The sequence below is a fragment of the Oncorhynchus kisutch genome, linkage group LG17 (assembly GCF_002021735.2).
Source record: "Oncorhynchus kisutch isolate 150728-3 linkage group LG17, Okis_V2, whole genome shotgun sequence".
Classification (NCBI taxonomy): Eukaryota; Metazoa; Chordata; class Actinopteri; order Salmoniformes; family Salmonidae; genus Oncorhynchus; species Oncorhynchus kisutch.
Window position 1 is genome coordinate 35,045,271 of NC_034190.2, and position 26,435 is coordinate 35,071,705.

The 26,435-nt window shown below is 46.1% G+C and overlaps 1 protein-coding gene across 1 annotated transcript in view; it reads right to left on the reverse strand.

Annotated features, from left to right (window-relative positions):
* LOC109906927 (glutamate receptor ionotropic, NMDA 2D-like) overlaps positions 1–26,435 on the reverse strand; it is a 65,052-nt gene that overhangs the window by 20,476 nt on the left and 18,141 nt on the right. Inside the window, exons 3-8 of the mRNA XM_020504747.2 lie at positions 25,590–25,856; positions 20,247–20,578; positions 7,476–7,590; positions 5,609–5,817; positions 1,671–1,839; positions 1,006–1,159 (exon numbers count right to left, since the gene is read on the reverse strand). Of these exons, the coding sequence (XP_020360336.1) occupies positions 1,006–1,159; positions 1,671–1,839; positions 5,609–5,817; positions 7,476–7,590; positions 20,247–20,578; positions 25,590–25,856 (1,246 nt within the window). The remainder of the gene's footprint in view (positions 1–1,005; positions 1,160–1,670; positions 1,840–5,608; positions 5,818–7,475; positions 7,591–20,246; positions 20,579–25,589; positions 25,857–26,435) is intronic.

The following is a 26,435-nucleotide window of genomic DNA, read 5'->3' on the forward strand; positions in this document are numbered from 1 at the left end:
TTTCAAGAGCGCCCTGGCCAAGATAGGCAGCACCAAGTCATTACAAAAAACTACAGACAGACAACATGAAAAACTACCAGTAATCTAGTAAAAACCATTGAATTCACAAGAGTATAAAACAGCAAATTAAAAGCATTGACAGGTCTGGGAATCAGCCTCAAAATCCTTCATCAGTGATTTAAAAACACCAATCGGGACAAGTTCTTCCAGTTTAAAAGTATTCTGTAAGGCGTTCCAAGACGATGGCGCAGAGTACATAAAAGCCCTTTTACCAAATTCAGTTGGGACATTTGGAACAGTTAGCAGGATAAAGTCCAGCGAACGAAGAGGCGACCCACCACATTTCTGAACAATAAAAATGCCCAAATAAAAAGGTAGTAAACCCAAGAGTATACCAGTGACTGAGCCTACGAGTGACTAGAGAAGGCCAGCCAACCCTGGTATACAAAGTGCAGTGGTGCGTAAGGGTTTTGCAGTTTAAAATAAATCTCTAAGTGCCATGGTAAAGAGTGTCAATTGATGTCAAACACTGAGCGGAAGCATTCATATATAAAATATCCCCATAGTCTAGTAAAGGCATAAATGTAGCTGATACTAGTCTCCTTTTGGCTTCAAAAGAAAAACAGACGGAGTCTCTCTACATGGTTGAACAAAGACTAGAATTGCGCTAAGGCGATTTGAAATGTCGAGGCGTTACCTCAGAGACATATTTTACTCTGAAATATTTTCACCATTCATTACCGAGGAGCGACATAGCCCATTGGAATACTGAATGGGTTTATGGATTTTATTTGAGAAGCCTGTGAAACATTGCTTGACAACTTTGATACTAAACCAAGAGAGAGAAATCAAGGTTTTCCTTGTTGGTTGAATTGTCAGGTGTTGTGTGTTACCATAGACCCTTCATAGCCCATCAGAAGCCCTTCACAGCCCATCATAGGCCCTTCATAGCCCCTTCATAGCACATCATATGCCCTTCATAAGCTCTTAGTCAGCCCTGCTCACCAAGGAAGGCCGACGGCGAGACGGTGCCGTTGCTACGGGAGACCATGACGCTGATGCCTGTCTCCACGAAGGGCACGGAGAACTCCACAACCTCCGACCTCTCCTTGTTGACGGTCAGGGAGCCAATGGCCATGTCGGCCCGTTTATAAACCACCTGGTGGGCGGGAGGGGAACTGCAGTTAGGAACAGAAAAAAAACGGGCCCATTCACGTTCACAGGCACTCACTTCCAGCTGTCTCAGTAGTGAAATGGTTACTGTAACGAGATCCGAGAGCGAGTTGAGCGACTGTGGAGCCTCGCGGCGAGAGAAAAGGGACACCGGCACCTCGTAGAAGGAGCCTAGCACCCGGTGGCTGTGTAAGTACAACAACACACCCTTAGCCGTGCTGGTATATAACATCCCCTTCTCTGTTAACCACCCGTATTAATCCCGGCCCTCAGAGGGGGATTGGCTTCCCTGGAAATAACGAGGCATCTGCCCAAGACTCCAAGCCAAACACTCCAGTTAATCTTCCATGGGAATACTAATCTATTTGACAGTTCTTAGTCTTATTCTGTCTCCACATTTACTTTTAGGGGATTTCTGGGAGGAATTGCATGGTACCCCTTGAATAGGTTTTTGAATACGAAAAGAAAAGGAGAAGAAGAAATGCATGACCCCTGACCTCCCCGACCATGCCATTCCACTGCCCATCACTCCCCCTCTTCCCGTGTCTGCCATTGGTCACCAGGTAGAGGTCATAGGAGAAGCCCACTATTTTGGCCAATCGCTTGAGGACGTCAATGCAGAAGCCTTTGCAGCAGTGCTTCGACGATTTCTCATCCACCGGCACACTGTGGTTACAGAGAAAGAGAGGGGGAGGGAAGGAGAGAAAGACAAGGAGGGAGAGGGTAGAGACAAGAGGCAGAGGAGAGAGAGAGAGAAACAGAAGGGAGACACAGTAGGGCAAGGAGGAATGTATGAATTATTAGCAAGAGCTGTAGTAGCTGGATCAATACTGCCTGTAGTTGGACTGCTCAGTTTTAGAGAGGGGAGGCACATCAGGACAGACAGAAGGACTGCATTAAAACAGGATTAAATGCTATTTTTCTGTGTGGTTTACCCTCAGCAGGGGACGAGGAGATTTAACAGGACATACGTGGACTCTTTCCAAGCATGTAGCTTTACAATAGGTAAGTTGACAGAAAAGGCCTGATGGTAGATCAAAAGCTACATTTATCTGGGCAAATATCAATGTGTGATCCCACCCTGTATGCCCACTGTGATAACCCACCAGTGTAGGTTTTAAGATTCTAATGGAATGTTCAAAGTAGGCTGATTAAAATGGGCCAATCTCCCCGAGCAAATCAAATTGATGGACCTTTCAGTGGGCCTTGTTACCAGGCATCAGAGACAGACTGGCGGAACACACAACACACTCATCAGACCGTTAGAGACCAGGGCAGACTGTGAAACACTGAGTGAGAGTTTATAAAAGAGGACCAGAGAGAATACACAGGATGTCAATAAGTAAAACGGGCAAAGCACGTGTTTACCGGTTAGACTAAGCTGCATCCAAAAAAGTTACTCTAAGGGGAAACTTCAATCAAAACGTTACTCTAAGGGGAAACTTCAATCAAAACGTTACTCTAAGGGGAAACTTCAATCAAAACGTTACTCTAAGGGGAAACTTCAATCAAAACGTTACTCTAAGGGGAAACTTCAATCAAAACGTTACTCTAAGGGGAAACTTCAATCAAAACGTTACTCTAAGGGGAAACTTCAATCAAAACGTTACTCTAAGGGGAAACTTCAATCAAAACGTTACTCTAAGGGGAAACTTCAATCAAAAAGTTACTCTAAGGGGAAACTTCAATCAAAAAGTTACTCTAAGGGGAAACTTCAATCAAAAAGTTACTCTAAGGGGAAACTTCAATCAAAACGTTACTCTAAGGGGAAACTTCAATCAAAAAGTTACTCTAAGGGGAAACTTCAATCAAAACGTTACTCTAAGGGGAAACTTCAATCAAAACGTTACTCTAAGGGGAAACTTCAATCAAAACGTTACTCTAAGGGGAAACTTCAATCAAAACGTTACTCTAAGGGGAAACTTCAATCAAAAAGTTACTCTAAGGGGAAACTTCAATCAAAAAGTTACTCTAAGGGGAAACTTCAATCAAAACGTTACTCTAAGGGGAAACTTCAATCAAAACGTTACTCTAAGGGGAAACTTCAATCAAAACGTTACTCTAAGGGGAAACTTCAATCAAAAAGTTACTCTAAGGGGAAACTTCAATCAAAAAGTTACTCTAAGGGGAAACTTCAATCAAAAAGTTACTCTAAGGGGAAACTTCAATCAAAAAGTTACTCTAAGGGGAAACTTCAATCAAAACGTTACTCTAAGGGGAAACTTCAATCAAAACGTTACTCTAAGGGGAAACTTCAATCAAAAAGTTACTCTAAGGGGAAACTTCAATCAAAACGTTACTCTAAGGGGAAACTTCAATCAAAAAGTTCACATTTGAGGTTTTGTTTGGAACCTTTTAATATTTCAAATGATCATGTTATGAGTGTACAAAACATTAGGAACACCTTCTTATTATTGAGTTGCACCCCCTTTTGCCCTCAGAACAGCCTCGATTCGTCGGGGCATGGACTCCACAAGATGTCGAAAGCGTTCCACAGGGATGCTAGCCCATGTCGACTCCAATGCTTCCCACAGTTGTGTCATGTTGGCTGGATGTCCTTTGGGTGGGGGGCCATTCTTGATACACATGGGAAACTGTTGAGCATGAAAGACCCAGCAGCGTTGCAGTTCTTGACCCACTTAACCCAGTGTGCCTGGCACCTACTACCATTCCCCCTGTTCAAAGGCACTTCAGTCTTTTGTCTTGCCCACTCACCCTCTGAATGGCAGATATGCACAATCCATGTCTCAGTTGTCTCAAGGCTTAAAAATCCTTCTTTAACCTGTCTCCTCCCCTTCATCTACACTGATTGATGTGGATTTAACAAGTGACATCAATAATAGCTTTCATCTGGTCAGTCTATGTCATGGAAAGAGCAGTTGTTCCTAAGGTTTTGTACACTTCAGTGTATAAAGACATTTTTAAGTTCAAAGGCTTTATTATTTATTTACCACAATTCAGATGCTAAATCTTTACAAATTCTTTCCAATTATTTTCCCTGAATGGCTCGAGGAGAGGGTATGTAACCCTGTGACATCATACTTTTGGGAGTTATGTCCTTTTTAGTTAGTGTGGAGGAAAGCATTGTATATGAAACACACTCTCAATAAACTATATGAATAATGAGGATCAACAAGGCCGACCACGATTTTTGAATGAAATTCCCCTTTACAACATTTAAACTACGTTGGTTACATGTTGGTCATGGTTAAAACATCTGAATGGTTAGACCACGGTCGGTCATGGTAAAACATCTGCATGGTTAGACCACGGCCGGTCATGGTTAAAACATCTGCATGGTTAGACCACGGCCGGTCATGGTTAAAACATCTGAATGGTTAGACCACGGCCAGTCATGGTAAAACATCTGCATGGTTAGACCACGGTCGGTCATGGTAAAACATCTGCATGGTTAGACCACGGTCGGTCATGGTAAAACATCTGCATGGTTAGACCACGGTCGGTCATGGTATAACATCTGCATGGTTAGACCACGGCCGGTCATGGTTAAAACATCTGCATGGTTAGACCACGGCCGGTCATGGTTAAAACATCTGAATGGTTAGACCACGGCCAGTCATGGTAAAACATCTGCATGGTTAGACCACGGTCGGTCATGGTAAAACATCTGCATGGTTAGACCACGGCCGGTCATGGTTAAAACATCTGAATGGTTAGAACACGGCCAGTCATGGTAAAACATCTGCATGGTTAGACCACGGTCGGTCATGGTAAAACATCTGCATGGTTAGACCACGGTCGGTCATGGTAAAACATCTGCATGGTTAGACCACGGTCGGTCATGGTATAACATCTGCATGGTTAGACCACGGCCGGTCATGGTTAAAACATCTGCATGGTTAGACCACGGCCGGTCATGGTTAAAACATCTGAATGGTTAGACCACGGCCAGTCATGGTAAAACATCTGCATGGTTAGACCACGGTCGGTCATGGTAAAACATCTGCATGGTTAGACCACGGCCGGTCATGGTTAAAACATCTGCATGGTTAGACCACGGCCGGTCATGGTTAAAACATCTGAATGGTTAGACCACGGCCTGTCATGGTAAAACATCTGCATGGTTAGACCACGGTCGGTCATGGTAAAACATCTGCATGGTTAGACCACGGCCGGTCATGGTTAAAACATCTGAATGGTTAGACCACGGCCAGTCATGGTAAAACATCTGCATGGTTAGACCACGGCCGGTCATGGTTAAAACATCTGCATGGTTAGACCACAGCCGGTCATGGTTAAAACATCTGAATGGTTAGACCACAGCCAGTCATGGTAAAACATCTGCATGGTTAGACCACGGTCGGTCATGGTAAAACATCTGCATGGTTAGACCACGGTCGGTCATGGTAAAACATCTGCATGGTTAGACCACGGTCGGTCATGGTAAAACATCCGCCCCAGTAGCAGGCCTTACTTGGTGGTGTTGAGCGGTAGTCTGCAGGGCACCGAGTCCCGGATGCAGGAGTTGGTGCCTGGGTCGGCTGGCTCCACAATGACAAAGGGCCTCTCCTCCAGGGTGACCACCTTGAGGTGCTGGGTGTCATCCAGAGGCTTGAGGAAGGAGCCGTAGCGTGAAAAGGGCTGGATAATGAGATCCAGAACACCGTTCTGCCACGTGCCAACCTGCGGGAGATCATTCAGAGACACTTAGGAAGTATCTGGAGCGCGAGGTGAAAAAAGGAAACCTTTCTGCGACGCAGTCTCTCTTTTGTTCATCACTCCGCTTTGTGGTAAGTGGGGCATGTACTAAACCCTTTGAGGGTGTTCCAGTGTCTCAGCGGTCAGGCTAACATAGGAGACTGCATACTGGGGGGAATTAAAACCAGAAGCGACCGCGACCCGTGTTGAAGTGATTCACAAATTAATTGAAGTAAGTCACTGTTTTCTGAAGCACCAATTCATCAGTTCTCCTTCTGGGGTCACTTGAAGTCGTCTGGTTCGAATATGACCAGCTACAATGTATTAGTACGTGTAAATGTCGACCATGGAATGGCCTACATTTGTATATTATTATCTTCATATTTTGAACAGTGGTTATGATATACTATAGTACTATATACTACAGTAAGTTACAGTACTATGGAGACTATGAACGCACTGTAAATCATAAGTGGTCTGACTTTCCCATCATATAATGGTCGGGGGTCAGAAACTGGTCCCAGAGCTCAATCATCCACTGCTTGATCACTCCCCTCACCTGATCTGAGCCCAGAGCGCTCAGTAAATATACTCGGAGGAGATGGGAAATGAACTGAAGGAGCCCCACCGCAGGGACCATGTTATCGTTCAGCTGCAACTGGGTCAGATTAGCCGACCTTGACACTGACAGTATGGAGGCAGTGGTGTAAAGTATATATTTAAAAAAATATACTTTAAAGTACTACTTAGGATGTTTTTTGGGGGGTGTCTATACTTTACTTGACTATTTATATTTTGGACAACTTTTACTTTACTACACGCCTAAAGAAAATAATGTACTTTTTACTCCATACGTTTTCCCTGACACCCAAAAGTACTAGTTCAATTTTTAATGCTTAGCAGGACAGGAAAAATGACACACACTTGAACATCCCTGGTCATCCCTACGGACGATCTGGTGGAATCACTAAACACACATGCTTGGTTTGTAAATTATGTCTGAGTGTTGGAGTGTGCCCCTGGCTATCCGTAAAAAACAAGAGCATCTTGCCATCTGGTTTGCTTAATATAAGGAATTTGAAATGATTAATAGTTTAACTTTTGACACTTAAGTATATTTTAGCAATTACATTTACTTTTGACACGTATGTATAATTAAAACCTAATAATTTTTGACTTTTACCGAGTAGTATTTTAATGGATGACATTCACCTTTACTTGAGTCATTTTCTACGAAGACATCTTTGATTCTACTCAAGTATGACGTTTGGGGACTTTTTCTACCACCGTATGAAGGTTGTGTTGAGTATATCACGATAGGCCTTGAGGCAACGACGTGGGTAAACATACAGAGTACTGAAAGGTTAGTTGAAAACAGCAGGAATGGAGTGAACGGAGAGCTGAGGCAAGAGCATTAGACGTCAAGTTAGCCTGTTAACGAAAGCTAACAAGGTTTCCAAAACATGAAGGAGGGGTACGTAGGCACATCCGATGGACTGTTATAGTGCGGTTAGTGTGGTTAGCAAGGTGAGGGGAGAGTGTGTGTGTGTGTGTGAGGATGTGTTAGCAAGACTTGATGGGGAGTGGGATGGTGGTTAGCGAGCGTGTCAGCTAATTAGAGGCTAGCGGGCTAACTCACTGACCTCCTCCCAGCCTTTCCCCTCGGTGTAGGAAATCACATCCAGCACTGGATTGGACAGGTAGCCGTCACTGTTGAACGAGTAGTCCCGGCCACTCAGCGTAATGTTACTGAAGAACCTGGAAGACAGGGAATGGAGTGAGAGAATGGCAGACAGAAAGAAAGAAATAGAAACAGGGAAACAGAGAGAAATAGAGGAGCACGACAGACAGACAGACAGACAGACAGACAGACAGACAGACAGACAGACAGACAGACAGACAGACAGACAGACAGACAGACAAAGAAACTGAGAAATGGACAAACGGAAAAACAAAGAAATGGAGAAGCAAGCTTCATTTTTTAGCTGGAAGTGACAATGAAGGCAATGAGAGTGGCAGAGAGAAAGAGAGAGCGAGCACACAGCCATGCAATCTCCATAGACAAAAATTGGCATTAAAATGGCCTTACTGAAGACCTCAGTGACTTTCAATGTGGCACCATCAAAGGATGCCACCTTTCCAACAAGTCAGTTCATCACATTTCTGCCCTGCTAGAACTGCCCAGGTCAACTGTAAGTGCTCTTATTGTGAAATGGAAACTTCTAGGAGCAACAACAGGTCAGCTGCAAAGTGGTAGGCCACATAAGCTCACAGAACGGGAACGCCGAGTGCTGAATCGTGTAGCGTGTAAAAATCATCTGTCCTCGGTTGCAACACTCACTACCGAGTTCCAAACTGCCTCTGGAAGCAAAGTCAGCACAAGAACTGTTCGTCGGGAGCTTCATGAAATGGGTTTCCATGGCCGAGAAGCCACACAAGCATAAGATCACCATGCGCAATGCCAAGTGTCGGCGAGAGTGGTGTAAAGCTCGCCGCCATTGGACTCTGGAGCAGTGGAAACGCGTTCTCTGGGCCAGGCCTAATTGCCCAACATCAGTGCCCGACCTCACCGATGCTCTTGTTGCCGAACGGCAGCAAGTCCCCGCAGCAATGCTCCAACATCTCACCGAAAGCCTTCCCAGAAGAGTGGAGGCTGTCATAGCAGCAAAGGGGGGGACCAACTCCACGTTAATGCCCATGATTTTGGAATGATATGTTCGATGAGCCGGCGTCCACATAATTTTGTCATGTATCTTCCATGCGTCTTCAGCTGCAAGCTTTGTACTTGAAAGATACAACAAATGGAAGGGGGAGAGTGGCAGAGTGGCAGGGTGGCAGAGTGGCAGGGTGGCAGAGTGGCAGAGTGGCAGAGTGGCAGGGTGGCAGAGTGGGAGAGTGGCAGGGTGGCAGGGTGGCAGAGTGGCAGAGTGGCAGGGTGGCAGGGAGGCAGAGTGGCAGGGTGGCAGGGTGGCAGAGTGGCAGGGTGGCAGAGTGGCAGAGTGGTAGGGTGGCAGAGTGGCAGGGTGGCAGGGTGGCAGAGTGGCAGGGTGGCAGAGTGGCAGGGTGGCAGAGTGGCAGAGTGGCAGGGTGGCAGGGTGTGAGACAGCAGGCTGCAGGTGGGCTGTTAGAGATCTCTAGTGTAGTACCTATGTCCCAAGCTGCTTGTTATTATGTTCCAGCCATGTACAGTTACAGGCAAGCGACGTGACATGAAATAAATCAAGGACTTGATGAACCAAACATGTGAACTTGCCTCTCAAGAGAGGGCTTTAGAGTAACCAGAGTTCTACAAAAAGGCAGGTCGTTTCTGAATATCACATGGATACTGTGCAGTGTGTGTGAGTGTTTGGGACTTGCAACGACTGCGGTATGCAGAGAGGTATGGTAGGCAGGCAATTTTCCCCTAATCTTCTACGCATCTGTAACTCTTTGATATCGAGAGTGCTAATGGCTTCTTAGCCCCACTCTGATAATCAGGGGTACAAGCTATGAAGCAAACCACACTAGTTGTTGGCTTTCATGTGGAATATTTTGCTGTTAGGGGTAGTCTGTCTGTTGCAGAGTCTGAGATGCTTCTGTGTCACCATGACAACACTGCACCTAAAAGCCCCATTCACAGAGGACGCCGCCAGTCAGATAGAATGTTTTAAAAAAAACAACAACGGTTTTGTTTTTCTCTCCTGTCCTTTCGAAAGGCATTTGGAATTTGTCGGCAGCGCTTTCTTGTTTTCATGATGCAGCAATTGTTGATTGAAGATGCCCTCATTTCATTTCCCACTTTCCTATTTATTTTGGCCATTATTTATACGAGGCTGTCACATAAAAAGCCTACTACACAATATGAGATTTTTTTATTTACGCCTTAAACACTGCCCTCTCGTTGACTTCCCAAGAGAAATGAGCTGAACTATGATTTATAATTGATGGGTTTTTCAATATCATACAGTCGGAGGAATTATACGCATCCCGGCACATGGTCAGACTGGCTGGAGCCCTATGGTGTGGCTTTGGGCTATGTTGGTTTTCATATCCATCCTGTTGCTACTGTACATAAAACGGGCAATGATGGCATGCAAAGTAATGCAATGCAATACAAATGAGCTAGAGGGCCTTATACAGGAAGGGCTGTGTGAAGAAGACATAAAGGGTTTCATTACTTTTTTTATGACACCCACACCCATACCCTATTACACACAATCACGGTCACACGCGATTCGTCAAAGCAAGTCCACGAAGAGAACACTGACCCAAGCATAGAGAAATGAACGTAGGAAATGCCCTTGGTCTCTATTCTACATTCAAATGATCCTTTTATGGCTTGGGGGGGGGAAAAAAAGAGATGCCTTAAAAAAAATCTGCTGACCAATATGGAACTATTCATCCCACCATATGGATGTTGCTTTTCTTATTTGAGGAAAAAAGACAATGTTAGCATTCACTTCAACTCTGCAATGCCACTGATTGCTCTTGGTGAGTGCCATGTTGTCATGGCGACACACAGTCATTGACATTACATGTGTTTCCTCTGATGCCGAACATTGTGAGGTGAACAAACAACCAGACGCTGCGGACTATTTGAATGTAGATTTGTCTCCCGTGACGGAACAAAGACAACTCATAATGGCTAATGCATTCAGACAGAGAGAGAAGGAGTCAGGGATAGAGAGAGCGACAGAGAGAGAGAAGCCAGGAAAGAGAGCGAGAGGATAGGCAGAGAGGGAAAGAGAGGAGAGAGAGAAAGAGAGAGAGAGAGAGAGAGAGAAGGGATGGAGGGTTTGGGGGGGATGACTAGCTGTTTAAACATCAGACAACATTCAGTCGGATTTTAATGTACTCTCTTTTGAGCTACATTAGTATGTGCCCTCTTTATTAGATTCTCCCATGCCTTACTGATGCCAGCTTCTTCATTAGAAGGAAACTGGACGGGCCTAGTGGTGGTGGTGGTGGGGGGGGGGGGGGCTGTTTGCGGCTGTGTGTAACCGCCTCCGATATTTCTACCCTGCATTACACCACCATAACCAATTATCCAATTTACATGTAAAACGATGCCGCATCAGATCCCTTTTAGAGTCGGGCCAAGGGAAGAGGAAGGGGGGGGGGGGGAAGAGAAGGGGGAGTGATGAGAAAAAGAGAGCGAGCCAGGGAGAAAGAGAGGAGAGAGAGGGCTGCGAACTGACAATAAGATGGGAGAGCGTGGGAGGGAAGGAGCAGGGATGGGACGGAGGGGAGAGAGAATGAGATTAGATTGAGGATGAAATAGAATGGCGGAATAAAAACAAAGCATAAAGAGCAGAGCAGTGGGAGAGACAGAGGGAGGAGGGAGGGGTGAAGGGATAAGAGAGGAGCAGAGAGGTTCAGAAGGGGATGCAGGAAGAATTATTGTGAGATAAAGAGGGGAGAGTGGTGGGAGGTAGATAATTGTAGTATTACCCTGACTGGTCAAAGAAATGCATTAAAAGAGACCCATTATAGCTGATACGTTAACAATGAATGAACAGTAAGTGGATATTCATTTTTTGGGGGGTTACACTTTATTTGGATAGTCCATCTGTAGATGCTCTATAGACTATAGTGCCTTCAGAAAGTATTCACACCCCTTGACTTTTCCCACATTTTGTTGTGTTACAGACTGGATTTAAAATGGATTCAATTGAGATTTTTTTGATGGTGTAATAACGTCAGATTTTCGGTAATAACGTCAAAGTGGAAGAATTGTGTTTTTAGACATTTTTACAAATGAATTCAAAATGAAAAGCTTAAATGTCTTGTCGATAAGTATCCAACCGCTTTGTTTTTGTTCAGGAGTAAAAAGAAAAATGCTTAAAAAGTCGCACAATAAGTTGCACTCTGTGTGTAAGGTCCCTGAGTCGAGCAGTGAATTTCAAACACAGATTCAACCACAAAGACCAGCGATGTCTTCCAATGGCTCGCAAAGAAGACCACCTATTGGATAAAACATTTGGTAAAAAAGGCAGGCAATTGAATATCCTTTTACGCATCGTGAAGTTATTAATTACACTTTGGGATGGTGTATCAATACACCCAGTCACTACAAAGATACAGGCGTCCTTCCTAACTCAGTTGTCGGAGAGGAAGTCAACCGCTCGGGGATTTCACCATGAGGCCCATGGTGACTAAAACAGTTACAGAGTTTAATGGCTGTGACAGGAGAAAACTGAGGATGGATCAACAACATTGTAGTTACTCTACAATACTAACCTAATTCACTGAGTGAAAAGAAGGACGCCTGTACAGAATACAATTTTCCCTAAACATGCCTTCAGTTTGCAACAAGGCACTAAAGTAATACTACAGAAAATGTGGCAAAGCAATTCACTTTTTGTCCTGAATACAAAAGTGTTATGTTTGGGGCAAATGAAATACAACACAATACAACCACTCTCCCTACTTTAAATTATAGTGGTGTCTGCATCGTGCAATGATATGCTTGTAATCACTAAGGACTGGGCAGTTTTTCAGGATAACAAATGAACGGACTGGAGCTAAGCACAGGCAAACCTGGTTCAGTCTGCTTTCCACCAGACACTGGGAGATGAATTCACATTTCAGCAGGACAACAACCTAAAACACAAGGTCAAAATCTACAATGTAGTTGCTTACCAAGAAGACAGTGAATGTTCTTGAGTGGCTGAGTTACAGTTTTGACTTAAATCAGCTTGGAAATATACGGCAAGACCTAAAAATTATTGTCTCGCAATGATCGACAACCAATTTGACAGAGCTTGAAGAGTTTTGAAAAAGTAATGGACAAATGTTGCACAACCAAGGTGTGGAAAGCTCTTAGAGACTTACCCAGAACGACTCACAGCTGTAACTGGTGCCAAAGGTGCTCCTACAACGTAATAACTCAGGGGCTTGAATAATTATGTAAATGAGATATTTCAGTATTTCATTTTCAATAACTTTGCCAACATTTTGTCAACATTTCCAACACTTTGTCATCATGGAGTAGGTTGTGTAGATAGGGGGGACAAACAATATAAATGTTGAATTGAGGCTGTAGCGCAACACAATGTGGAATAAGCCAAGGGGTATGAATACTTTCTGAAGGCACTGTATCTACAGACTATCAGTCTCTTTTCAACTAACAGCCTACTAACCCTGACCCTGACCCTGACCCTCTATATTCAACTAACAGCCTACTAACCCTGACCCTCTCTTTTCAACTAACAGCCTACTAACCCTAACCCTGACCCTCTCTTTTCAACTAACAACCTACTAACCCTAACCCTGACCCTGACCCTCTCTTTTCAACTAACAACCTACTAACCCTGACCCTAATCGCCGACAGAGATGGCCGCCTCGCTTCGCGTTCCTAGGAAACTATGCAGTTTTTTGTTTTTTTACGTGTTATTTCTTGAATTGGTACCTCAGGTCATCTTAGGTTTCATTACATACAGTCGAGAAGAACTACTGAATATAAGAGCAGCGTCAACTCACCATCAGTACGACCAAGAATATGACTTTCGCGAAGCGGATCCTGTGTTCTGCCTTTCACCCAGGACAACGGAATGGATCCCAGCCGGCAACCCAAAAAAAAGACTTCGTAAAAGGGGGAAACGAAACGGTCTTCTGGTCAGACTCCGGAGACGGGCACATCGTGTACCACTCCCTAGCATTCTTCTCGCCAATGTCCAGTCTCTTGACAACAAGGTTGATGAAATCCGAGCAAGGGTAGCATTCCAGAGGGACATCAGAGACTGTAACGTTCTTTGCTTCACGGAAACATGGCTCACTGGAGAGACGCTATCGGAGTCGGTGCAGCCAGCTGGTTTCTCCACGCATCGCGCAGACAGAAACAAACATCTTTCTGGTAAGAAGAGGGGCGGGGGCGTATGCTTCATGGTTAACGAGACGTGGTGTGGCCACAACAACATACAGGAACTCAAGTCCTTCTGTTCACCTGATTTAGAATTCCTCACAATCAAATGTCGACCGCATTATCTACCAAGGGAATTCTCTTCTATTATAATCACAGCCGTATATATTCCCCCCCAAGCAGACACATCGATGGCTCTGAACAAACTTTATTTGACTCTTTGTAAACTGGAATCCACACATCCTGATGCTGCATTCATTGTAGCTGGGGATTTTAACAAGGCTAATCTGAAAACAAGACTCCCTAAATTGTATCAGCATATCGATTGCGCAACCAGGGCTAGAAAAACCTTGGATCATTGCTATTCTAACTTCCGCGACGCATATAAGGCCCTGCCCCGCTCTCCTTTCGTAAAAGCTGACCACGACTCCATTTTGTTGATCCCTGCCTACAGACAGAAACTAAAACAAGAAGCTCCCGCGCTGAGGTCTGTTCAACGCTGGTCCGACCAATCTGATTCCACACTCCAAGACTGCTTCCATCACGTGGACTGGGATATGTTTCGTATTGCATCAAACAACAACATTGACGAATACGCTGATTCGGTGAGCGAGTTCATTAGAACGTGGGTTGAAGATGTCGTTCCCATAGCAACGATTAAAACATTCCCAAACCAGAAACCATGGATTGATGGCAGCATTCGCGTGAAACTGAAAGCGCGAACCACTGCTTTTAATCAGGGCAAGGTGACCGGAAACATGACCAAATACAAACAGTGTAGCTATTCCCTCCGCAAGGCAATCAAACAAGCTAAGTGTCAGTATAGAGACAAAGTAGAATCTCAATTCAACGGCTCAGACACAAGAGGTATGAGGCAGGGTCTACAGTCAATCACGGATTACAAAAAGAAAACCAGCCCCGTCACGGACCAGGATGTTTTGCTCCCAGGCAGACTAAATAACTTTTTTGCCCACTTTGAGGACAATACAGTGCCACTGACACGGCCCGCAACCAAAACATGCGGACTCTCCTTCACTGCAGCCGACGTGAGGAAAACATTTAAACGTGTCAACCCTCGCAAGGCTGCAGGCCCAGACGGCATCCCCAGCCGCGCCCTCAGAGCATGCGCAGACCAGCTGGCTGGTGTGTTTACGGACATATTCAATCAATCCCTATCCCAGTCTGTTGTTCCCACATGCTTCAAGAGGGCCACCATTGTTCCTGTTCCCAAGAAAGCTAAGGTAACTGAGCTAAATGACTACCGCCCCGTAGCACTCACTTCCGTCATCATGAAGTGCTTTGAGAGACTAGTCAAGGACCATATCACCTCCACCCTACCTGACACCCTAGACCCACTCCAATTTGCTTACCGCCCAAATAGGTCCACAGACGATGCAATCTCAACCACACTGCCCTAACCCATCTGGACAAGAGGAATACCTATGTGAGAATGCTGTTCATCGACTACAGCTCGGCATTTAACACCATAGTGTCCTCCAAGCTCGTCATCAAGCTCGAGACCCTGGGTCTCGACCCCGCCCTGTGCAACTGGGTACTGGACTTCCTGACGGGCCGCCCCCAGGTGGTGAGGGTAGGCAACAACATCTCCACCTCGCTGATCCTCAACACTGGGGCCCCACAAGGGTGCGTTCTGAGCCCTCTCCTGTGCTCCCTGTTCACCCACGACTGCGTGGCCACGCACGCCTCCAACTCAATCATCAAGTTTGCGGACGACACAACAGTGGTAGGCTTGATTACCAACAACGACGAGACGGCCTACAGGGAGGAGGTGAGGGCCCTCGGAGTGTGGTGTCAGGCAAATAACCTCACACTCAACGTCAACAAAACTAAGGAGATGATTGTGGACTTCAGGAAACAGCAGAGGGAGCACCCCCCTATCCACATCGATGGAACAGTAGTGGAGAGGGTAGTAAGTTTTAAGTTCCTCGGCGTACACATCACAGACAAACTGAATTGGTCCACCCACACAGACAGCATCGTGAAGAAGGCGCAACAGCGCCTCTTCAACCTCAGGAGGCTGAAGAAATTTGGCTTGTCACCAAAAGCACTCACAAACTTCTACAGATGCACAATCGAGAGCATCCTGTCGGGCTGTATCACCGCCTGGTACGGCAACGGCTCCGCCCACAACCGTAAGGCTCTCCAGAGGGTAGTGAGGTCTGCACAACGCATCACCGGGGGCAAACTACCTGCCCTCCAGGACACCTACACCACCCGATGTCACAGGAAGGCCATAAAGATCATCAAGGACAACAACCACCCGAGCCACTGCCTGTTCACCCCGCTATCATCCAGAAGGCGAGGTCAGTACAGGTGCATCAAAGCTGGGACCGAGAGACTGAAAAACAGCTTCTATCTCAAGGCCATCAGACTGTTAAACAGCCACCACTAACATTGAGTGGCTGCTGCCAACACACTGACTCAACTCCAGCCACTTTAATAATGGGAATTGATGGGAAATGATGTAAAATATATCACTAGCCACTTTAAACAATGCTACCTAATATAATGTTTACATACCCTACATTATTAATCTCATAGGTATACCTATATACTGTACTCTATATCATCTACTGCATCTTTATGTAATACATGTATCACTAGCCACTTTAACTATGCCACTTTGTTTACATACTCATCTCATATGTATATACTGTACTTGATACCATCGACTGTATCTTGCCTATGCCGCTCTGTACCATCACTCATTCATATATCTTTATGTACATATTCTTTATCCCCCTACACTTGTGTGTATAAGACAGTAGTTTTGGAATTGTTAGTTAGATTACTTGTTAGTTATTACTGCATTGTCGGAACTAGAAGCACAAGCATTTCGCTACACTCGCATTAACATCTGCTAACCATGTGTATGTGACAAATAAAATTGGATTTGATTTGATTTTAACCCTCTCTTTTCAACTAACAACCTACTAACCCTGACCCTGACCCTAACCCTCTATTTTCAACTAACAACCTACTAACCCTAACCCTGACCCTAACCCTGACCCTGACCCTGACCCTGACCCTGACCCTCTCTTTTCAACTAACAACCTACTAACCCTGACCCTAACCCTGACCCTGATCCTCTCTTTTCAACTAACAACCTACTAACCCTAACCCTGACCCTGACCCTGACCCTAACCCGGACCCTCTCTTTTCAACTAACAACCTACTACCCCTGACCCTGACCCTAACCCTGACCCTGACCCTCTCTTTTCAACTAACAACCTACTAACCCTGACCCTAACCCTGACCCTCTCTTTTCAACTAACAACCTACTAACCCTAACCCTGACCCTAACCCTAACCCTGACCCTGACCCTCTCTTTTCAACTAACAACCTACTAACCCTGACCCTGACCCTAACCCTGACCCTCTCTTTTCAACTAACAACCTACTAACCCTAACCCTGACCCAGACCCTAACCCTAACCCTGACCCTGACCCTCTCTTTTCAACTAACAACCTACTAACCCTGACCCTGACCCTAACCCTGACCCTCTCTTCTCAACGAACAACCTACTAACCCTAACCCTGACCCTAACCCTAACCCTGACCCTGACCCTCTCTTTTCAACTAACAACATACTAACCCTGACCCTGACCCTGACCCTAACCCTGGCCCTCTCTTTTCAACTAACAACCTACTAACCCTAACCCTGACCCTGACCCTAACCCTCTCTTTTCAACTAACAACCTACTAACCCTGACCCTGACCCTGGCCCTCTCTTTTCAACTAACAACCTACTAACCCTAACCCTGACCCTGACCCTAACCCTGACCCTCTCTTTTCAACTAACAACCTACTAACCCTGACCCTGACCCTAACCCTGACCCTCTCTTTTCAACTAACAACCTAATAACCCTGACCCTGACCCTGACCCTGGCCCTCTCTTTTCAACTAACAACCTACTAACCCTAACCCTGACCCTGACCCTAACCCTGACCCTCTCTTTTCAACTAACAACCTACTAACCCTGACCCTGACCCTAACCCTGACCCTCTCTTTTCAACTAACAACCTACTAACCCTGACCCTAACCCTGACCCTAAACCTGACCCTGACCCTAACCTAACCCTGACCCTTACCCTAACCCTAACCCTGACCCTCTCTTTTCAACTAACAACCTACGAACCCTGACCCTAACCCTGACTTTTACCCTGACCCTTACCCTAACCCTGACCCTTACCCTAAACTTAATCCTAGCCCAGTGGTCACCAACCGGTCCCAATCGACTGGTCATCTCCAAGGAATTCCTAGTTGATCACCAAACATTTCTGTAAAAAACAAGGTTAAATCCTCGCGTTCTTCAATTTGTTATTTGTTTTGCGCCATTGGTGGTAGGTGCACTTGATTCAGCAGCCCTAGCGCCGGGAAGGAAAAGTGTTCCCATTTTGAACCATTTCATGTGTCTGAAGGTAGAACTCCGCCTACCCTAACCCTAACTCTAACCCTAACCCTAACCCGGGAGCAAATCAAGTGCACCTACAGGCCTACCGCTGGCTATTCAGATAGCTCAGATCACCGTGTCTGCACAGTTTCCTCGAGCCATAGACTGTAAAAAGAAGAATACAGCAAGAGCTGATGTTTTGATGAGTAATTTCATGTTTAAGTTATTCAGCACTGTCAACACTTTTACAAGCCACAAAATGCACAATCTTCCTACTTCCACTTACGCTACAACCAGCACTGCAGCTGCAATTAACGAGTATATCAACGTGTTACGACTTTCTCTGGTCATAGGAGTAACAACATGAATTGGGGCACGAGGCAAAAAATAATGCAGTGCGACTTGAGTTTTGCCATCAGCTAGAAGGCTGTGTCAGAATCAGGCCATCAGTCCAGTAAAAAATTAAGAAGCTAATTATTATGCTGTGATCATATGATCATATACCATTCTTTTTAAAACTTTTATTTCAAATTGGTCTGAGAAGAACAACATTGGTAGGGCAATTCAAGCGTCTTGGGCATATAGCTTACTGCACAAACCTCATTGCTAAAGAACTGGATTAAAACATTTTTTGTGGGGGTGTGTATTTTATCCCCTTTATCTCCCCAATTACAATCTTGTCTCATTGCTGAAACTCCCCAACGGGCTTGGGAGAGGCGAAGGTCGAGTCATGGTTCCTCCGAAACATAACCCACCAAACCGCACTTCTTATCACCCTTTAATGAACCCCCCTCGGCCAATTGTGCACCGCCCTATGGGACTCCCGGTCAGTTGCGACACAGACTGGGAATTGAACCCGGGTGCCTCAAGCACTGCGATGCGGTGCCTTAGACCGCCTCACCACTCGGGTGGCCCCACTACAGAACTGTTATTAATAAGTTAACGTTGCTTAAGTTTTTTTTTTTTACTCATGTTTAAAATAAATCTAGTTTGATTCACGTAGAAAAGTCACGCATCTTCAACTTGATTCACATGGACGCAAGAAGTCATCTTCAACTTGATTCACATGGACGCAAGAAGTCATCTTCAACTTGATTCACATGGACGCAAGAAGTCATCTTCAACTTGATTCACATGGACGCAAGAAGTCATCTTCAACTTGATTCACATGGACGCAAGAAGTCATCTTCAACTTGATTAGCAGGGACTCAACAAGGCTTGTATCTTCAACTTGATTAGCAGGGACTCAACCAGGCTTGTATCTTCAACTTGATTAGCAGGGACTCAACAAGGCTTGTATCTTCAACTTGATTAGCAGGGACTCAACCAGGCTTGTATCTTCAACTTGATTAGCAGGGACTCAACCAGGCTTGTATCTTCAACTTGATTAGCAGGGTCTCAACAAGGCTTGTATCTTCAACTTGATTAGCAGGGACTCAACAAGGCTTGTATCTTCAACTTGATTCACAAATGAACAAGGTCCATGCATTGTTAATTCAACACAGGAACATGGCTCATTACTTTATTCTGACACATACTCTATATGGACGGACACAGACATACAGCATATACACATGGCTCATCTATCTTTCAGCCAAGTGTACTGAATGAACGACATGAGAGGGACTTGGAGGAGTCAACTATGAGACACGGCTGACAGGCAGCAAAAGACAGACGGAGGGAGATACAGCGACTTCTCATACACAACCGGGAACCAGTCATGGAGAGAGAGAGAGACAATGAGAGAGGGAGAGAGAGAGAAAGAGCGAGAGAGGGGTTGAGGTGTTCCAGCTGTTGATGGGGAGAGAGAGGCAGACAAGGGGGAGAAACAGAGAAAGAGAGAGAGAGAGGGGGGCAGAGACCGACAGAGAGAGAATCACAGACGACAGAGTAAGGCAGACTGAGAGAGAGAGGAAGAGATGAAAAGTGAGAGGGGGGAGAAAGAGAAGAGAGAGAAGGAAAGGCATAGACACACTGAGGATAGAGAGAAGCAGATGGACAGAAAGAGGCAGGCAGAGAAATAGAAAGAGATGGCGAGAAAGAAGCAGAGAGCGAGAGAGAGAGAGAGAGCGAGAGAGAGAGAGAAGAGCAGCCAGCAGTAGCAAGTGACACTCCTCCGCCACAGAGGAGAAGTTCTGAAGGAACACATAACGCTGTCCTCACCTGATCCTGTCTGGCACCCTTTGCGTCTGGTTGCCATCTGTCTGGCAGTTGCCTGCGAAGTAGTGTGGCCCTCGGGCCCAGCCGTACTCCTTCCTCAGAGCCATGGCTCCGTGGGTCAGCACAGACACCCCTTTGGCAATCCTCCGACGGGGCTCGTCTCTCCAGCCCTGCGGCCGCACTGCGAACAGGGCCTTGGGGAGGCCCTCCAGGCCAAGGCCGGACAGGGCTGGCCCCACGGCGAACCACATGTGGGAGTGTCCGGCTTGACCCGAGGCCCAGGCCGCCTTGAAGATCAGCGCGGCCTCCTCCTGGGAGCAGTAGAGGAGACGCACCTGGAAAGAGCGGGGGAGGAGGGAGAGGGGGACAGAGCGAGTGGTTAAGTGGGAGTCTTGTTGCACCGAACTGGGTCAAATGATGTCAGTCACACTGTGGCAGTTTTGGGGTTGCTGACCCCATTCACTGCTTTCTTTGAAAACATCTAAACTCAGACCATTTCCCATTCAGGCTGCAGCAGTGGACAGTGTTTGGCATGAAATGTTATATCGTCACATAATTTCTGTTTCTTTTTCTCCATTCTCCGATTTCTTATTTACATACACTATATATACAAAAGTATGTGGACACCCCTTCAAATTAGTGGATTCCTGACAAGTGTATAAAATTGAGCACACAGCCATGCTCAGTACCGAGTTCCAAACTGCCTCTGGAAGCAACGTCAGCACAAGAGCTGTTCGTCGGGAGCTTCATGAAATGGGTTTCCTTGGCCGAGCATTCACACACAAACCTAAGATCACCATGAGCAATGCCAAGTGTCGGCTGGATTGGTGTAAAGCTCACCGCCATTGGACTCTGGAGCAGTGGAAACGCGTTCTCTGGAGTGATGAATCACACGTCACCATCTGGCAGTCCGACGGACAAATCTGGGTTTGGCGGATACCAGGAGAACGCTACCTGCCCCAATGAATTGTGCCAACTGTAAAATTTGGTGGAGGAGGAATAATGGTCTGGGGCTGTTTTTCATGGTTTGGGCTAGGCCCCTTAGTTCCAGTGAAGAGAAATCTTAACACTACAGCATACAATGAAATTCTAGGCGATTCTGTGCTTCCAACTTTGTGGCAACAGTTTGGGGAAGGCCATTTCCTGTTTCAGCATGACATTGCCCCCGTGCACAAAGCGAAGTCCATTCAGAAACGGTTGGTCGAGATCAGTGTGGAAGAACTTGACTGGCCTGCACAGAGCCCTGACCTCAACCCCATCGAACACCTTTGGGATGAATTGGAACGGCGACTGCGAGCCAGGCCTTATCTCCTAACATGAGTGCCCGACCTCCCTAATTCTCTTGTGGCTGAATGGAAGCAAGTCCCTGCAGCAATGTTCCAACATCTAGTGGAACGCCTTCCCAGAAGAGTAGAGGCTGTTATGGCAGTAAAGCGGGCACCAACTCCATATTAATTCCCATAATTTTGGAATGAGATGTTCGACGAGCAGGTGTCCACATATTGTTGGTCATGTAGTGTATGCCAAAAACACCATCTACAGCTGGATCTCAATTACATGTGTTGCAGGTTTTAAATTTTTTTCATTTATGTTCTGAGGTTGGACTTTGGCACGTAGGGTGCATCGATTGGTGTCACCTCGTTAGTCAGTATGTTTTACACCTGTGCTGGTTGCCGGCTCATTAGTGGGTAGGTGTTTCACCTGTGATGGCCCTAGTGCTATTTAAGAGTGGTTAGCCCAGTTTTTCCTGTGGTCTCGAGAGACGTGGAGGGTCAACACCTTTAGTTGGATCGCCCTACTGCTAGAAAAACAATCCTTTATCTGATCTTCCCTGTTTTTGTTTTGCTCCACTTTTATGCTTGGCTTCCTGACTTTAAAAGTCTGGTGTGAGTTTTGTTTGTCTCTAAGTGGGCAGATTTAGTGGGAGCTCATGGTGAGTGTCTTTCAGGTTGCAGTTGTTGTTGCTAGACAACGTTCCGTGGACACCCTCATGAGTGTCTTTTGGAACCCCTCCTAAATCCCCACCTGGGTTGGTTGTTGTCAGTGACTCTTGGTTAGTTCCCTTTTTTGAGCAACAATTTTTGGTTTTCTTGCTGGGGAATTTAACAAAATGGGGAGGCACATCGAGGATCTTGTTTCCCATGAGTATGGTAGTCGCTCTAATCACCTACTCTGAAGCTCTGCTGTGTTCAGAATAGCCTTTTGTGGTAGCGTTTCTGTCACTGCCATACACCCTGAGGGGTAATGAGAATGGTAGAATCAGTTTGAAAGTTGCACAAACACACCGGCTTATAAAACTAAAGCCATGGACTGTAAGATGGAATTATTTGTGGAAAACAATATGAAATACTAGATAAATGTACAAAGGTGAATCTGCTCATCATTGCAAAGCATTATGCCAAAGTGACATCTGGCGATCCAAAAGCAGTAGTCAAAGAGTTGATTGGTACTGCTTTGGTGGAGGAGGACATCTTTCCGGAGAGGGAGGCTGATGAAAAGGGTCCTACGGGTGGCAGAGTACACCCCGTAGATGTTCAACTAAGAGAGAGATAGAACTAAAGGCAAAGTTGGAGCAACAACAATTAGAGCGTGAACAACAGAAATTAGAGCGTGAAAAACAGACATTCGAGCGTGAACAAACAGACATTAGAGCGTGAACAACAGAAATTAGAGCGTGAACAACAGAAATTAGAGCGTGAACAACAGAAATTAGAGCGTGAACAACAGACATTAGAGCGTGAACAACAGACATTAGAGCGTGAACAACAAACATTAGAGCGTGAACAAACAGACATTAGAGCGTGAACAAACAGACAGAGCGTGAACAACAGAAATTAGAGCGTGAACAACAGAAATTAGAGCGTGAACAACAGAAATTAGAGCGTGAACAACAGAAATTAGAGCGTGAACAACAGACATTAGAGCGTGAACAACAGACATTAGAGCGTGAACAACAGAAATTAGAGCGTGAACAAACAGACAGAGCGTGAACAACAGAAATTAGAGCATGGACAAACAGACATTAGAGCATGGACAAACAGACATTAGAGCGTGAACAAACAGACAGAGCGTGAACAACAGAAATTAGAGCGTGAACAAACAGACATTAGAGCGTGAACGACAGAAATTAGAGCATGGACAAACAGACATTAGAGCGTGAACAACAGACATTCGAGCTTGAACAACAGACATTCGAGCTTGAACAACAGACATCTGAGCGTGAACAGACATTAGAGCGTGAACAACAGACATCTGAGCGTGACCAACAGACATCTGAGCGTGAACGAAAGACATCTGAGCGTGAACGAAAGACATTGAGCGTGAACGACAGACATCCGAGCGTGAACGCCAGACATCCGAGTGTGAACAACAGACATCTGAGGGTGAACAACAGACATCTGAGCGTGAACAACAGACATTTGAGCTTGAACATACATTAGTGCTTGAACAACAGACATTCAAGTGTGAACGACAGACATTCGAGGGTGAACGACAGACAGAGCGTGAACGACAGACAGAGCGTGAACGACAGACAGAGCTTGAACGACAGACATCCGAGCTTGAACGACAGACATTAGAGCTTGAACAACAAAAAGTTGTGCTTGAGCACCAATAAAAGGGAACGTGCAGGCAGACTAGAGCAAGAACGAGAAGAACGTGTGCATGCCATTTGATTAAGAGAGATGGATCTGGAAGTGCTCCCAATCCAGTCAGGCCATCCCGCACCCTCCACAGAGTTTAATCTTGGTCGGAACAGCCGGCTTGTACCGCCTTTCAACGAAAAGGAGGTGGATGTATATTTGTGCTCTGTCTGAGCGGATTGCCACGTCCCTAAAACGGCTGCAAGATATTTGGTCACTGCTCCGTCGAAGTGTTCTCGTGGGAAAGGCTCAGAAAGTGTCTGCCACGTCATCTCTTGACCAGAGTTCAGATGATGAAAAGGTTAAAGCAGGTTAAAGCGTCAGGCTTACGAGTTGGTCCCAGAAGCACACAGACGACAGTTCCATACAGTTTATACTGCCCTGAGAAAGGACACAGGGTCTCTGTGTCCTACGTTGAAACAGACCAACGAGAGGGAGAAAAATACATTTCATTCTCGTGAGAGCACTGCAGCTCATTACGTCCCTGGTTGGGACTGGTGTCTCCTAAACAAGATTTGGTATCAGATGTGTACGAACCCTTTGCTTCAGACACGTCCGCGTCTCTGCAGAGTGGCGCTGCTGTGAAGCAGCCGGTGAAGATACAGCGAGACACTGGGGCAGGCAGCCCAGTCCTTCAAGGGTGTTTTTACCTTTTTCTGACACTTCTGCAACTGGTTACAGAGTTAGTACAAGGTGCGGAGATGGGTTGCATGGAAGCTCCTTCGTGTGATGCGGATCTCGAGTCTGATCTTCATTCTTGTTCCGCCGTCACTGGAGTGAGGCCTAGCGTACCGGTGAAGGGGGGTCTCTTTCATTTTGGGAAATGATTCGGCTGGGGGGGGGGGGGGGGGGGGGGGGGGGGGGGGGGGGGTCGTGCCAAATCCTGTCGTTTGTACAGAACCCATAGAGGAACCTGATGGGTTATCAGAATAGTACCATAGAGTGCTCCCGTGTGCCGTTACACATTTCGTTACACGTTTCGGTTGTTGTCGGTGACTATTTGTTAGACCCCCCCCCTTCTGTTTGAACAAAATGTTTGGTTTTCTTGATTGTTAACGTAACGAAGACCACACTGAATTCAATGTCCCAAATCAAACTATTTGAAGTACGCCAGGTATCTTATTAAGTATTCCTAAAGATGGGTGATTGGAGTGTCTTTCAGGTGATTGGCTACCAAGACAATACTGTACTAATCAGTGTCAAATCATTTCTCAGCAGGGGGGGGGGATCCGGCATGTCCCGCACAGCAGGGTCCCCGGGAACACGGTGGAGAAAAACTGTCCTGCAATACAGGTCCACTGCAAAGACGGGACGACGGCCTGAAACACAGCAAAGGTCCCACAGACCTGGGGCTGGCATAGCGGGTCGAGCTACCATCTGCAGCACATCCATACAGTCCGATGGTCCGTGGAGCTTTTAGTGCGGACCGGGAATGTGCAGGACTGGGGCGTAAACACAAACTGCATGTTTACCCCATCAGTGTGGGATCAAATCCCAGTCCCACAGCTATTCTGTATTCTCTCCCCGTCTCCCTTCTACCTTAAATTCGCTCTCAATGAATAAATTATAAAGAAGAGTGAATTAAAAGATCCCCAATGTCGACTCCTTGGTCTAGTGGTAACAAACCCGCTGCTAGTACATATACATACCTCCCCACCAGAAACCTGGGTTCAACCCCCCCCCCATTGTCTGTCCTTCCTTTCACCTGCGCCTCGTTCTCCTTGAGCAGCCTGCTCGCGCGTGTCCCTCCCGGGTCGTCGGTGACGTTGAGCATGACCACGCCCTTCTTCTCCCAGCCGATGAAGGATCCGTCCGTCAGTGCCTCCACCATGGCCAGGAAGTCCTCGTAGCCGTGGTGACGCGTGGCCACCACGGAGAAGGAGGTCCAGTCGAACTCTTCCAGCACCTCAAAGACCACGTCCAGCTGCATGGCTGTGGAGCAGGTGAACTGGAGGTAGATGGAGCCGCTTTCCTGGGGGAGGAAACAGTTTGTTAAGGAGTGAAATGGGTTTTCAGGACAGGGAGGGGGAAAGAGGGAGCGAGAGTGCAGTGAACTGAAGGATGGAGGTAGTATCTGTCCATAAGAACACAGAATTTCATTTTCTGCTATAAAAATGAGGAATCCAGGCCTCATATTCACAGAGTCTCAGAGTAGGAGTGCTGATCTAGGACCTGTTTTGACTTTTAGATCATAACGCGTAAGATACATGGACAGGAGATCAGATCCTAGATCAGCACTCCTATGCTGAGACACTTTATGAATACAGTGGAGTCAGAATTGTATTTAATAGGGAGAAAACATTTTGTAACAGAGTTAAACGGGAAGGTGGCACCTGAACTTGTCGAATGAGAACACAGATTTTCCCTACTGAACACGTCCAATGTTAGGAGTAACGTAAAATTCGAATGGCAGTGTGAGCCTAATCCAGGCCTACACACATTGCTGTGGCTTAGTCTGATGAAGGCCTATTTAGACCATAACGTTGGTTAAGAAAGATACATTAAACTTGTGGTGCATCAAGTTTCTTACCTATTCAGTGGCTTACATTCA